At 45.4% G+C, this 14,854-nt stretch overlaps 1 protein-coding gene across 2 annotated transcripts in view; it reads right to left on the bottom strand.

Moving 5' to 3' along the window:
* JADE1 (jade family PHD finger 1) overlaps positions 1-14,854 on the bottom strand; it is a 62,079-nt gene that overhangs the window by 21,541 nt on the left and 25,684 nt on the right. The window contains exons 3-5 of one of the 2 annotated variants that reach the window (XM_004389272.3): positions 9,054-9,139; positions 5,765-5,922; positions 3,389-3,576 (exon numbers count right to left, since the gene is read on the bottom strand). In XM_004389272.3, coding sequence (XP_004389329.1) covers positions 3,389-3,576; positions 5,765-5,922; positions 9,054-9,139 — 432 coding nt within the window. Of the gene's footprint in view, positions 1-3,388; positions 3,580-5,764; positions 5,923-9,053; positions 9,140-14,854 lie in introns of both variants that reach the window. The other variant, XM_023743153.1, reaches the window with a different exon arrangement.

A 14,854-nucleotide genomic window follows, 5' to 3' on the forward strand; every position in this document is an offset into this window, starting at 1 on the left:
TTATAAATCAATCCAACCCTTGGTGCCTCAAACATTTTCTATTAAATGCCTCTCAGATCCATCCAAGGAATGATCCTTAAATTAAAAGATAGAAACAGTCTTCTGTGCAATAATTTGTTCCTTATGGTCAGGCACTGAAAGTATGGTGCAGTAAATACAAAGTAAAAGATAAATCCCCAAACAGTTCCAGGATATTAAGTACATATACTGTTAAATGTCACTTCACTATAATTACTATACATAATAACTAACATGTAAGTGACCTCAAAACCATGACCACAACATATTATGGTTTGGGTTTTTTTTTTTTTTTTTTTACAAAAAAAATCCCTTTTGTGGTGCTTAAAACAGTGCTCTCAAAACAGAATTCACTGTGAGCCCTCGGATGTGGTTAACTGGTTTATCTTGCTTCACTCTCTGAGTTCTGCTAAGTTGAGATGAATGGTTAATCGGATGCATGGAAACGTCTGAAGCAAAGAAGATAGTTCACTGCGAATCAAATAAAATACATTCTTACGCAAGAACGATCAAAATTAAATTTCGAGTGGTTATTGTGGTTATAGCTAGTAAGTGGAATCATAAGACTTTTATTTTTTTTCTATTTGTGGATATTTTCCAAGTTCCCTACAATGAAAATACTTGTGCAGAGGGAAAAAAAAAGTATTAAAAAAATGTTCAAACAAGACATTTAAACAGCCACAAACAATGGAAATGTCATTGAAGCCAACAATTTTTATACATTAGCGTGTATTTCAAAACTGTCATATTAACTCAAGTTTTAAAAATTAAAACACATTAGGGCCGACAGTGTGATGAGCCCTAAACACATATTCAAAAAAAGCCACCCGACCATCTCAAATCCTATTGTATTATGACATGGTGTCTGCGGGGCCAGGTGCTTTCCATTCCAATTCCTCCATCAGTACTGGTAAGAGTACTGGCTTTGAAAATTCAACACTATGCCCTATAACTAATTTTTACTATAAAAAAGACCAATAACAGCTAAGACAAAAGTCTTTAAGCATGTGTTTATGTTATTAGCTATACAGGTGCATAATTTCTTCCACCAAAGTATTCACCAATATTTTTAAACCTGATGAGTTAGCCCAGTACTTATTTTTTAAACCATTCACAGATGCGCCAAGTGTCTTTGGCTGTATCCTCCGACTTAGCACAGGACACCTCGAGCCAGCCAAGTGCATTACACTGGTCTTTAGAAAGTTGCTTACAAAGTACAACTTTATAACCTATGAAGATAAAATATAGTATTCAGTTCCAAGAGAGCCTGAAAAACTTCTGAACAGATGCTATCAAATAACCTCCTGGCCCTGTTCTTTCTGGTCACTAATACATAAAAGCAAGGACTATAACAAAGGGAAAAAAATTTAGTCTGTCAAAGTACCAGAGTGACCCACCAAGTAGAAAATGACAGCACTTGGCTCACTCTACACTTGGGACCATTACGGTTCCCTCAACTGGTCGATCAGCATCATGGCAAGATCAGCATCATGGCAAGACAACAATAAGCATTTACTACACGGCAGGCCCTGGGCTAGACTCTATGGATGATGCAAAGAAATGACACAGTTTTTGCCCTTCGGGGCTGTCAAATCTGTCACCACCAAACATTTAGTATTTACCATGTGCTAGACTGGAGCACTGGTGGTGCAGTGGTTAAGAGTTAGGCTGCTAACCAAAAGGTCCGCAGTTTGAATCCATCAGCTGCTCTCTAAAATCCTGCGGGGTAGTTCTGCTCTGTCCTATAGGGTCACTATAAGTCAGAATCAACTTGACGGCAACAGGTTTGGTTTTTTGGTATGTGCTAGATGGAACACTGCTAACAGAAACGTCAGCAGTTCGAATTCACCAGCGCCTCTGTGAGAGAAAGACCTGGCGATCTGCTTCCACAAAGACTACAGTCTAGAAAACCCTATAGGGCAGTCCTACTTTGTCACATAGGGTCACTATGAGTTGGAATCACTTGACGGTACACAACAACAACAGATTTCAAATGAGAGTCCCTGGGTGGTGCAAACACCTAATGGGCTCCACTGCTAGCTCAAAGGTTGGAGATTCAAGTCCTCTACAGGTACCTCAGAAGAAAGGCCTTGTGATCTACTTCTGAAAAATCAGGCACTGAAAACCCTATGGAGCACCGTTCTACTCTGACACACATGGGGTCGCCATGAGCTGGGATCTACTAGAGGGCAACTGGTTTTTTTAGATTGCAAATAATAGCCTGAACCAACACTTCCCCACCAGGAGCCCACGGCACACACTGCTGATCAATCCTCACAGTCTTCCACACTGAGCCCAGACCTGACCTCACAGTCTTTCTCGTTATAATGCTCAAGGCAACCCTGAGCACTTAGAATTGGCATGCAATATGAGACAATGAGACCTACATGCCATCCTGGTCTCGACACAGTAAGAAACAAGAAAGTGAGGTGCAGAAGCTCCAGTTTCCACATACACAAAATGAATCCCTTACAGGAAACAGGCTGTGAGGGACGAGTACTCAGCTAAGGTAAAGCTTCCCTGAAGGACAGCCAGGACAGAGATAAGCAGGTGAGTGGAAAAAGCACTCCAGGTTTGGAACAGGACCTAAGGAAAATCACTAAGGTGAAAACACAAGTAACAAGCTTGGAAAAGAGTGAGCCTGGCTGGAGTGGACTTCATTTTGAGAGATAGCAGGTCACGGGTGAAGAAAAAGGGAATTTGAGTGACATCATAGGAAAAAAGCAAAACAAAACAAAACAAAACACTAGAGCAGGACATCAAGTGGCCCAGACCCTTCTGTGACCTTGGGGAATCACTTAACTTCTCTGAATGGCAATTCTCCAGGGTCAATGAATTAAGAGGTTTGATCAGAGCAAGAATGGGTGTCCACAGCACCTGAGCCACTCAGAGCCCTGCTCCCATCCCAGGCCCAAGGAAAATATCCCTCCTCAGTCCCACCACTTTGTCTGCTGAGCCACACATAGGCTCTGAGTCCATCTCAACACATCTGCCATCTTCACACAAGTTCATCTCTAAAAAAGGGCCACTGACTCTGAGACTAACTGAAGCTATGATGGAGCTGGCTTCCCCAAGAAATGAGGAGCTTTTACTACCCACCTACATGCCTAAATAGGTCCCTGGATGTCACAAACAGTTTGCGAAAGGTGGGTGGTTCAAACCCACACAGAGGCACCATGGAAGAAAGGCCTGGTGATCTGCTTCCGTAAAGATTACAGCCAAGTAAACCCTACCGAGCACAGTTCTACTCTAACACATGGGGTGGCCCTGAGTCAGTAACAGGTTTGGGTTTTCTTTTTTTTTAAATATGCCTGAAATGCTTCTCTATTCAGCATGAGTTGATAAATTAATAAAATATGTAGTCTCTCACCCATCTCCTTAAATTCTTCATTGGTCAGTTCCAGCCACGCAGCATCCATGTCATTGAGGTCATAACGACACACGCTGTCAGCCAGTGTTTGGATGTCCACGTAGCCCAACTCCGGAGGCTCAGAGTCCGACGAGACAATGTATTTCTTGGGCCTGATAAACATGAGGGACTTCTCTTCAGACACAACCCTGCTTCACAAGAACACAAGGCAGCCGGGTTACCCTTTCTGCCACATACAAGGAACTCTGTGAGAAGGCCCCAGGTGCAGTTTCCTCCTCCAAACCTCAAACCCCATCTCATCACCCAAAAGCCACCACAGGAGTAACCCAGGTTAATAAAAAGCACAGGTTTAAAGCCTTAATGTCACTGCTAATAAAACTTTAACTAGAAATATTCTAAACCCCTAAAGTGGAAATAGATACAAGTGAAAACACTGCAAGTCTTCAAAGCCAGCTGCGTCTGCCTCTTGGTTTCCCAGGACACCACCGTGCCCTGCATTCTCTATGGCAGCAGTTGCTCCGGCCTGCTGGCAACACCAAAAAACACTGACCCCTAAGTGTCAAGGGCTGCCCATTAAGTCACTTTCCATTAGTCTGGCCCGCCCATCCCTGCTGGAGGCCGTTCAGAACCAGATGGCTTGACAACACAGGCTTTGCAGAGAACATCCGAGGAGGCAGAGCAGCCAGACGAGCCACAAACAGGGCACACACGGCAGGATACGGGGGACTACGGGAAGAAACCTGCAGGCACGCATCTTAAAATAAAGAGGGAAAGAAAACCAGGCCTTGGCCATTACTAAGAAATCTCAGTCCTCACCAAGTAGGGGACTCTCCCAAAATAAACTATGGTCCCAGAAAGCAGAGCACAAGTTTCACGGAGACGGGTACCTGCTTGCCTTAGGAGGCCACGCTCTCCCCCAGCTTGCTAACACCTCACCCCACTCAGAATCAATGATGGCACCTGACAAGCTCAAACCCCTCTCGACTTGAAGGGCCCCCGTCCCAAGAGCAAACACCCAGAATCAGAGGCCCACGCACCCACCAAGTTCCTCCACATCTATCTATGTTTCGACAGTCTGCGTTAATATCAACTGGTTGTCCAAAGAGTTTGTCTAAGTGTTTTTATCACTCTCACAATAACACAGTGATTTATGTCTACACTGCACTGAGATAGCAAACTGAAGAAATTTGTTTCTCCTACTCAACCAAGAGCAGGACTTCAGCTGAAAACTCCCACGAATTGTGTTAATTCTTATGTCTTTTTTCGTGGGCTCCTAACTGAAACTGAATGATTTAGCATGTAATTCCAATGCTGAAACAGCTGATGCTGCAGCTCAGAGGCAGACTGTAAAGTAAACATACTTTGTTTACCCGCAGAGCCCGGTGAAAAGGCCCACTCTCCTGACAGGACTCCAGCCTACGGAGGCCACCCTGGTGCTTCTCACTGGTCGTTTAAACCTGCATATTAATGGCGGACTGCAGTGAGATACGGACATTTTTTATCATTGGACTGACTTCTCACAGCAAAATGACAACAATCAAAGTCGATCATCTCAAGTGCCTGAAGAGACACAAAGCGGGTGAGGGCAGAGAAGTAAAGTCAGCCCGTACTCAGCAACGGTGAGAGAGACCACTTCACGAAGCAGCTGACAACGCAGCAGAGGCCAGCTGCCTGCTGGGCCTCAGCCCTCTCCCTAGGAGGAGTCTCCAGGTCAGAGGAGCTGGAGGGGGAAGAAATGAGCAAACCAGCTTCAGCCATATTCTGAGGAGTCAGTGAGGTCCTGCCTCTCAGAGACCCTTAATGGGACAAGTGACTTATAAGTAAATCCCGAGGAAGCACCTCAAAAACAACTGATAAAAAGTCCATCTATGGAAAATTCACCAAATACATTTCTCCTCTACAGTCCCCCTTCCTGCATAACCCTATCCTGGTGGGCCTCCTCACACCTGTGTCCCTCCAAAGACGGAGTCGACCACTGCAGAAGCCAAGAAGCCACCCTTCCTGGTTCTCAGACACTTCTCCAGGAGAGCCCCTCTCTAGATTAAAAACCATCAGGGAGTGGAAGCCAGTACAGGAAAAGGAAGCAGCCGTCTGAACATCCAATATTTCCCTCCCCCGGCCAGTCCCTTCCCAGAATGTCTTGGAATTTGCCCTCTTAAGAGAGCAGCATCCTCCCAAGTAAAGTAGGGTTCGGTGGTCCATGGCCCTCAAAGTCACTACCTTTGAGCCTGAGGTGTGCTTCGCCCCCTGCACTTCTATTTCCACTTGAGACCTCATATTATTTTATTGCTAACTCAATAATTGTTTCTTCTGGCTGTCGGGGAAGAAAAGCAAGAGGGGTAGGGCCGGCACTTCTCTCCTTGGGCGATTTTCTACCTGGCCACGGGCTGAGGGATGGTCCCAGGGCTTACTGGCACCTGGACCCCTTTCTCCCACTCCTGCCTCCACGGATCTGCCAACACATAGTACTCATCCGGGTTCAGCTGGTAGGAGTCATGCAACTTCATAGCGGTGATCAGGTCTGTCCTAAACACCTGGAAAGGGAGAGAAAGGGACACTGACATTTGATATCTGCATTCTTATTCAGAGCACTGGCAGCTGCAGGGTAACCATGGAGCTGCCGTTGTAACAAGGTCACTGTATCGGCACAAAACCCATCTGACCTATTACAGGAAAACACTTAGCCCGCACGCCTCTTGCCTGGCTCAGGCTCGGGGGCAGCAGCACCAGATCACTGCCCTGTCACTCCCTGGGTCAACAGGCAACGCAGTGTCTACAACAAGAACACCAACAACAGCTACAGCAACAAAACCGACCTAGAGTTCTTCTCTGCAAAACTCCTGAGAACACTCAAGTCACCAAGAAAAGACGAACCTGAAAACCCTCAGAGGGAGACATTTCACTCAAGGGTGCTCTTCTGGTAAATGTTTAGAAATAAAACTCCACTAACCACACAACAACTCCAAGCCAAAACCTTCTCTAACCACCAGCCCCTCATCTTCTATATTCTGCTCGGTTCCACACTTACTCAAACTTCCACCACCCACCCACTGCCTCCCAGAGCACCGGAGCTGATGACAAAGTGCTGGTGTGGTCAATGTCCCAGTTGGCTAGTGCCGGGCAGAAGGACCGCCTGGAAAAAACCTGGGAGAGAAGCAATGACCGACGGCTGGGGAGCCGAGTCGGAGAACGGTCCTGCAAAGAACGTCTCGTCTGCACACCCTCACCGGGCAGAACTTTGACACAGGAAGTGGTATTTGTGGGGAGAGGAGACAGTAAAAAAGAAAAAGAAAAAAGGAAGTAAGCCACTACCCTCTCCCCACTCTGCCAAAATCAGACAGATCAAGACTCAAACGTACCCCTCTGCCAAGAGAGCTACTCAATTCCCCATCGAAGACCAAAAGAAGAAAACCACAGGAAAGGCGGCCCTCCCCGCGCCTGCCCCTCCCGGCGCCTGCCCCTCCCCTGCAGGCTCATCAGCCTGCGGCACCCACGGAAAACTAGGCCCAAACCCAGGCAGACAAAGACAAGCACAGCCCCATCCACAGCCGGGCTGCACACCCGACTCCCTGTCCAGCCTGTCCTCAGCCCACTCATGTCTGAGGGCTACATGAGGAAGCTCTGACGTTGGCACTCTCGCCAGCCAAAAGTTGTGTTTGGCACAGAGAGAGCCTGCATCTGTAAGCTACCCTCTCTGTTTACACAAGTGGACAAAGCTGAACTCTCTCTTCTCAGGACAGGGAGTTCTTTCTTGTGCTGCTTAGCACCGTTCACATTATATGCCTGCTAAAAGGTCCATATTTGTTTTTCCTGGTGGCTTTTCAGGGTTGTGATCACTTTAATAAACTTCACCATAATCAAGTCTGGGGCAGCGTCTGAATAAAAAGGCCATTTCTCCAGCCTGCCATTTCCGATACCGGCTGTCCCCCAGCATGCCACTCCACATTTCTAAAGTCCCAATGACAAGCAAGAGCCTGGCCATCCACCTTCCAGAAAATCACGAGTAAGGTCAGGGTCCCTTAAAGCCATGCACCACCTGCAGCAGGCGCCCACATGAACATCACAGCCATCCCCACCCTCCCCCTACAAAGAAAAGGTCTTTAGAACCTAAGTCACAGGTCTACATCTTCAATAAGCAAATCACTTAAAAAGACACTCCAACCAAGTTTTAAAAGTAAAAAAAATAAAATAAGGGAGTTTGCCAAAGAAGAAGGAAAATCAAACTGCAGCAAGGAGACGAGAAAAGGCAGCCCCCCGACCATTTAATCGAAGACTCAGATGAGGGATTGATCACCAACTGAGAGAGATGCCCTCCAGTGGACCTAAACTCCTGAGTGTCTGGTAGAGTTCAACATTAGTGCTTTAAGTGCAAAGTGATTTGAACTCAGGGCTGAATTCACAAACACGTCAGGGACAAGGCCAGCGTGTCATGCAAGCTACTCGGCTGTCCCCACTGCCAGCAGGCACTGGACGGGCGGCACCAGTACCCGTCACACCAGATGACAGCTCCTTGTCAGAGTGCCCTGTGTCCCTGCACTGAGGTCAGTGGAGGCAGCACAGGGGCTTACAGAAGAAATACCAAGAACAGCAAAGACGTCCAGTGCCAGAGAAAAGGGGGCACCGCGGGCTTGTAAGGATGAAAGGCCTGGACTAAATCAAGGTGATAAAAAGGCCACCTTCCCATGAACATCTGACCTAATGTTTACGTGTCTCCAGGATGTTTTCGAGAACTCTACAGGATGCAGCCTGCCTCCTCAGGGAGGAGGCTACTCCACAGCAAAGCACCTGCTCACTCCTCAACACGGCACCCTCCGGCCTCCTCGTCACAGTCCGAGAACCACAGAAGGCCTGCCCCGGCCCTGCCACTACAGGAGGAGGCTGTCCTTGAAGGCATCTCATTAAGTGGCAGCACAAAACCAAGGGGTTTAACAGACAACACTCTTGCCCATAACCTGCTCGCTTGAAAAATGCAATAAACTAAAATGCATTTTCTTCACTCATTTAAACTCTCGGAATCCAGCAAAGGTTTTCAGAGAAAACAAATCTCAGGACTGGTACGGTCCCCGAATCCACAAAGGCCAGCAGAGAGAAATACATTCACAACCATTGAGAGACAGAGATAAGTAAATAAATAACAAAATATGGGGGAGCGGGGGAGGGGGTGTAAGATGAGAAACGAACTGGGAAAAAAGGGAGAAAGCCTTAAGCAAAATCCCCAAAACAACACTGGGTTGTTGCCAAATAAGCCATGAATGCATGGCTAAAACTAAGTTGAGGCTGGCAGTGACTGGCAGCAGCTGAACCCGCTGTTCTCCTGGCCAGAGGAAGAGTTGCTGGGAGCCAGCAAAGATGGAATAGAAAAGGAGAAAAGAATATAATTAATAGCTAACATTTACTAAGCACTTTTTATATGCCAGGAACTAGCCGTAGGCTTTGTATGTATTAACCTGCATGTATTAACCCACTTAAGCCTCACAAGAATCCTATGAGGTACACACCTGTGTTATCCTCATGTTAACAGACGTGGAAACTGAGCCAGGGAGAGGTTCAGTACCTTGCCCAAGAGTGCAAGGATAGACATCAATCAGCCAGGTGAGTGTGTCAGGAGTATGTGCTCATGCACACACATATATGACATGCAGTCACACAAGCACTCGGGAAATACCTCTGAAGGCTTTCGATCTTCATGTCTGGAGCAGGAGCTTCTCCTGTGCTGGGATCTGGAATTCTGGGACCAAGTAGTTGACAGGCCTACAGAGACAAAAATCCAAACAGGAATAATTAAACAGTGCACCGGTCACTGAGTGTTCATGGGGTCTTGTTTCGTTTTTAACCCAAACTCAACCAGGCTCATCTCAGCACCACAACACATGATGGCCAGAGCCTCCTCTCCGACAGAACTCCTCCACTCCGTTATCTGTTTAAGCACTCTTCTCCCCAGGCTCGCCCAATGAGCTCTCTGGTCTGCTCGGGGCTCCTCCCAGGTACAGCACACGCGAACAGAGGGGACGGGTAAGGACACCGTACGGGTGGAGCCTTCATCTGTAGGCCTGCACTACTTGTTAAGAGGTTTAATCTTTCACTTTGGTAAATACAAACTGGAAACCGTTCTACTGACTTTTCATTAAGCTTTCTAAATGCTAGGCTCATTATGCTAAATCCTAACCCACCCTCAACATATAAAAGCAATTTGCATTCTCTAAACAGGGAAACTCAGACCTACAATGGCGATGTCTTAAAGTGCTACGGCCAAATAACGTTTTAAAGAGGCTACTCCCAAAAATTAAAATAAAATAATTAAATAAATAATAAAAAAATAAAAGTGGCTACTCCGCGCTCCCATGAGAGTATCAACTGGCTCTTTTCCCTACCTTCCTTCCAACGGTGTTCTAATCCTCTGTGATCTGCCTCCTCCCACCTCCCCCACCAAGACCACAGGAACTGGACGCCTACCAGGTACCAAGGCCCCTTACTGCCACCACATGTGAGCTCTTCTCAAGCCTGAGACTGTGTGCCCCAACGGCTCTATCCTGCTTGAAGCACTCCCTCGGCCTAGGAGGCAATTCTCTTTCCTGCTGCCCCGCTCTGCAGGCTCTGTCTTAAATGTGCCTCATGAACGTTTGTTTTTCCTCAACTCTCCTCTTCTTGCCCCAAATGCTCTCCTCAGGAAGTGCTCATCCGTGCCCACGTCGAAGCTGGCAAACCGGAGGGTCGGTCAGGTCTACCTACGGTCCTCGACTAACCTCTCTCCAAGCTCCAGACCCAGTCTTCACCCTCACATTAGACATCAACCTTAGGGTGTTCCGTAGATCTGCAAGCTCAGCATGATGCAAACTGAGCTCAACATTTCCCCCAAACCTGCCCTTCTCCTTATATTCCTACTCTGGTGAATATCACCACTACTTCTACTTAAAGTCAGAAATCTAAGTGTCATCCTAGACTTCTCTCACTCAGAATTCATCCAATCAATGATCGACTGGTAGTAAGTCTACTACCCAAACCAGCTGCCTTTGAGTCAATTCTAATTCATGGCGACCGCACTGTGCTACATAGGGTTTTCAATATCTTCTTTTCGTAGACTGCCAAGCCTTTCTTCTGAGCCACCTCTGGATGGACTTGAAATTAACCATCTGTGCCACCCAGGGAATCCAATTCTACTTCCTAACACTTCCCAGTTCCAGCCCCTCTTCTCCATCCCTGCTGCGCCTCCTGTTAACCTGTCACATGGACAACTGCAACAGCCTCCTCTATTTCTGGGCACCATACAGCTGCCAGAAGTCTGAAACAGCCCTCACAACCACCTGTGTATCTAACAGCACCGTTTCCCGGAAATTAACAAACCTCCCCCCCCCCAAAAAAAAGCCAAAATTCTCAGGTAACAGTCGTTCTACCAGTAAAATCCCTTGTCACTCAAATAGGAAGCTTCTACCTCTGCAGGTTCCAGGTGCAGGCACACAGAATCAAAGTGTCCTTAAGACCCTGGAGACATTAAGAAATAGACTCTGCACATAAGCCTATCATCAGATTTGCAATGAGCAAGGCTAAAGGGAGCCTCCCTCTGACGTGGATGATGTCAGCGCTACCCCTGATCACCATCCCTGAGGTGCGTTCCTGGGTCACTGAATGTTTGCTCTTAGGTCAGCCAGAATTAGATTTGACAGGTGGTCCCACTGCCAATACTATTATGCTCTTCACTAAATATTTTAGAAAACTCTGTTTAAAAAAAAAAAAAAACAGAAAAACTATGCCTCTTTAGCCTCCAAATGAACAAGAATGTTTCACTTCCACAACGAATGCAATTCTCTGGGAGCACGGGGGTGATCCCAGCCCGCGGAAGTTCTAACTCTGGTCAGTACTGGCAAAGGGGCAAGACAGAAACCAAACGGGGAACCTGGAGATGAAGGTGCGTGGGTGGCTCATGATGCCTAGAAAGGCCTCTCTTTCACCCTCAGATCCTGGAGGCCATCCTCCAGCCCATCCACATCTGAGAGAAGAGAGAAAGATGGGGAAGAGGACATGCAACATCTGGAGAGACACCCAGAAGGCTCAGGCAGGGAAAAAGAAGACAGCAGAGCAGAAGGGTCATGTACTTGGAATTACTAAGGAAGGTGCTATAGATAAATGATAAACAAAGCTAGAAATTTGAAAAGAATCATTCTGCTGCTATACTTTAAAAACTAACACGGGGGAAAAAACTCTTTTCAGTCATATACTTTCAGAGTCAAAGCAGAAACAACAGATTTGTTCATTCTTGGTTTCTGTGACCCTTTCCCCTCTTCATGGGGGTCTGTCAGGATCCCTCCCACGTGGTTTCCAAGGCCCAGGAAGCTTGCAGCTTTGCTGGCATAGAACACAACCCATGTAATGACAAATCATTGAGAAACTTGTCCTGGTACTGCTTTTAAATCTTGAAAATTGGTGTCTGCAACACATTTGCTTTTAAAAAGAGGGATGCTACAAATTTGGCATTTGACAGTAATAATCAAGAAAACTCTGGTCTATCCAGAAATAGTCTGTTCCTCTTCCTTTAATGCTAATATAATTCAAAAGGAGGAAGAGAAATAAAAATGAATCTTATTAAACTCACTTTGCAGAAAAGACTGGAAAAGAAGCTAATTTGAAATTATCCCTGACATCAGACATGTTCTTAGCAGCTTATTTATAAAAGCCAAAAACTACCCAAACATCTACCAAAAGGCTGAATTAAACTGTGATACACCCATACAATGGAATAGTATCCAGCAATAAAAAGGAATGAGCTACCAACAATATGAATAAATCTCATAATAACTATGGTGAGTGAAAGAAGCCCAAAAAGAGAGTCCATACTGTATTATTCCGTTTAGATAAAACTCTAGAAAATACAAACTAATCTATAGTGACAGGAAGTAAATCAGTGTTTGACTGAGGAGAGGTGGAAGGGAGGCATTACAAAGGGGCACTTTCGGGTGATGCATATGTTTACCTCCGTGACTGTGACGGGTGCATGGGCATAACCATGTCAAAGCGTGTTACATCGTGCTCTTTAAATATGAGCAGTCACTATGTGTCAATTATTCCTCAATAAAGCTGTTTAAAACAAAAATCACTGACAGAAAATAACTGATGATTTTCTATCATCCTTTAACTTTAACTGTAAAGGAAAAGAAAACGCTCAACTTCCCTTCACACAGGTTTGTATAAAACCTAGACTCTGCGGCTGAACCAGGTAAGAATCTGGAATAGGAGACTAGAGAATCAGAGGGAAGTTCGGGAGCAGGTATTCATCGCTCGCGATCTCTTCCTTCTCACTGACTTGCTCCTATCAACAATGGTTACTATCTCAAGAGCCATCAGTAGCAGACACGGAATGACTACTTGGGATATACAGTATTCCTAACTCAGTACTGTGCATACAGCAGAATCTCAATAAATATTGTTGAAAAAGAGGAGTGGACAGAAATTTAACACTGTTGTTCACACCATTAGTCAGTCAGTCATGCTCAACGAGAACCATCACTGTAACCCAAGAACTGAAGGCGACAGGTACCCAGAATATACTCCTGATTTGCCTATTAGAAGATATGCTTTTGAGATCAAGCAAATGAGGTAAAGGAAAATAAAGAAATGACACATTTACAGGTATACTGGTGGGACCACTGCTTCCTGATTAGACTGCAACTACAGCTACGGAAACATCATCTAAAATCCACAGGCTAAAGACTCAAAGCTAGGTCTCGACATCACTACACCTGCACCCCTCCCTACAGCCAAGGCTCTCCCCAAACCCCTCCCAGGTGGTCAAGAAGCTCTCGGAATATTATCGAAAACAAAAATAACGTGCATTCTTTTACAAGTTATGTTATAAAGCACTTTCTGGAAAGTATGTGGGGGGGGGGGAATCAATCTAATAGAGGGTATTAAAACACCGAAAAGATTAGAAACAGTGATTTATGCTATGGCAAAACACCCGCCACTTGTTATGAAAACTGTGCGCTAAGATTACACTGGGCTTTTGCTGCATTTTGTTTTTGTTTTCAGAGCGCTAACATTTAATGACAAACTAAATTAAGAATACTGCAAGTAAAATTTTGTCTTACTTTTTTATTTTGTTTTGTTTTCACTAGAGAAGTTGGGAACTCTGAAAACTTGACAACATCTAAAATCACCTTATCACCCACACACAAGTAAGACTATTACCCAAGTTTAAGTCCACTCTAGTTACAAATTCAAGTGAATTAAAAAATTCTTGACACGTACACTGTTTTGGAGTAAGAACAGTCTTATATTAAACTATCTTACATTAAACACACACAAAAAAAAAAAAAACGGAAAAAATATATATATATTTTTTAAATATCTCCTAACATTCCTCATTAAAACAGAGCCTTTTGGGGCAATTGCAGCATCATAAGCATTTTCAAGCAAGCGGCCCCTGCCCATGAACACATTCTAAATCCTGCTCTCTGGTCCTATTACACAGACACCTGGAACACTCACCTTCGAAATATTAAAAATAGCCATGCTGCCTTGCCCTAGATCTAAAATAAGGAAAAACCTCAAAGAGTGAATCTAATATATATCCGTGTGTGGTGAGCCTCCCAGACTGTACAGTGCATGACAGGTTCAGAAATTAGAATGAACAGCAGTCTCGGTGTTCACACCACCACAAATTCAAACTACGAAAGAGGCTCACAGCGACCAAATGGAGAATCTCCTTATGTCTCAGACACTGCTTCTGGATACTAAATACGCAGGTGTCTTCTAGGAGTGTTAACTAGCTTAACAAAGTAAGATGCTTCGCAGCAGCCGTGTCACAGCAGCAGTGCACAGGCCTGCAGTGCCCACCTGGGCATTACTTCAGGGCTACACTGTTCTGTGCAAGTAAAGCGGTGCCATATACACGCCCATCGGAAAGTAAGCAGTTAATCTAGTTATTGGCTATTTGCCTGATAAGTAATTACTTTTCCTTCCTTCATCCTGATAAATGCATGATAAAAGACAAGTCTCTAATACAGCTGTTGTCTTATCAGGGACTGACCCTACACCTACCACTGCCCTTACATCCCCAGCAGAGTTGTTCCATGACCCAACTCACTCCCACCTTTCAAAAATGTTTAACAAAGGCATAATAGATACAGTCAAAGAGCTGGCCCAAAAACATTTCAACATATTTAAACACAGTTGGGCCTTCAACCAACTGTCACGCAAACATTTCATAGTCACCCACTACTCCTGCTGAGGTCCAAGTCCAAGGGCCACAGAAGAGAAGACTAATCTATGGACTAGATCATTTTATGCTGGTTGCTCCTGAGCCCCAGAAGATGCTCTGCCTGCCAGTGTCGAAGCAAAGCCACAGCCAGGCGTGATAACAGGCAGACCTAGCTCTGTGTGTATTTGAGGAGATGTGGGTACAACGCACATTCTGCTGTGTTTGAACCAACAGTCCCATAGTTCATGAACTTCTCCACAATTCCTTGGTATGAC

Source organism: Trichechus manatus, unplaced genomic scaffold (assembly GCF_000243295.1).
Source record: "Trichechus manatus latirostris isolate Lorelei unplaced genomic scaffold, TriManLat1.0 scaffold00239, whole genome shotgun sequence".
NCBI classification, from domain to species: domain Eukaryota; kingdom Metazoa; phylum Chordata; class Mammalia; order Sirenia; family Trichechidae; genus Trichechus; species Trichechus manatus.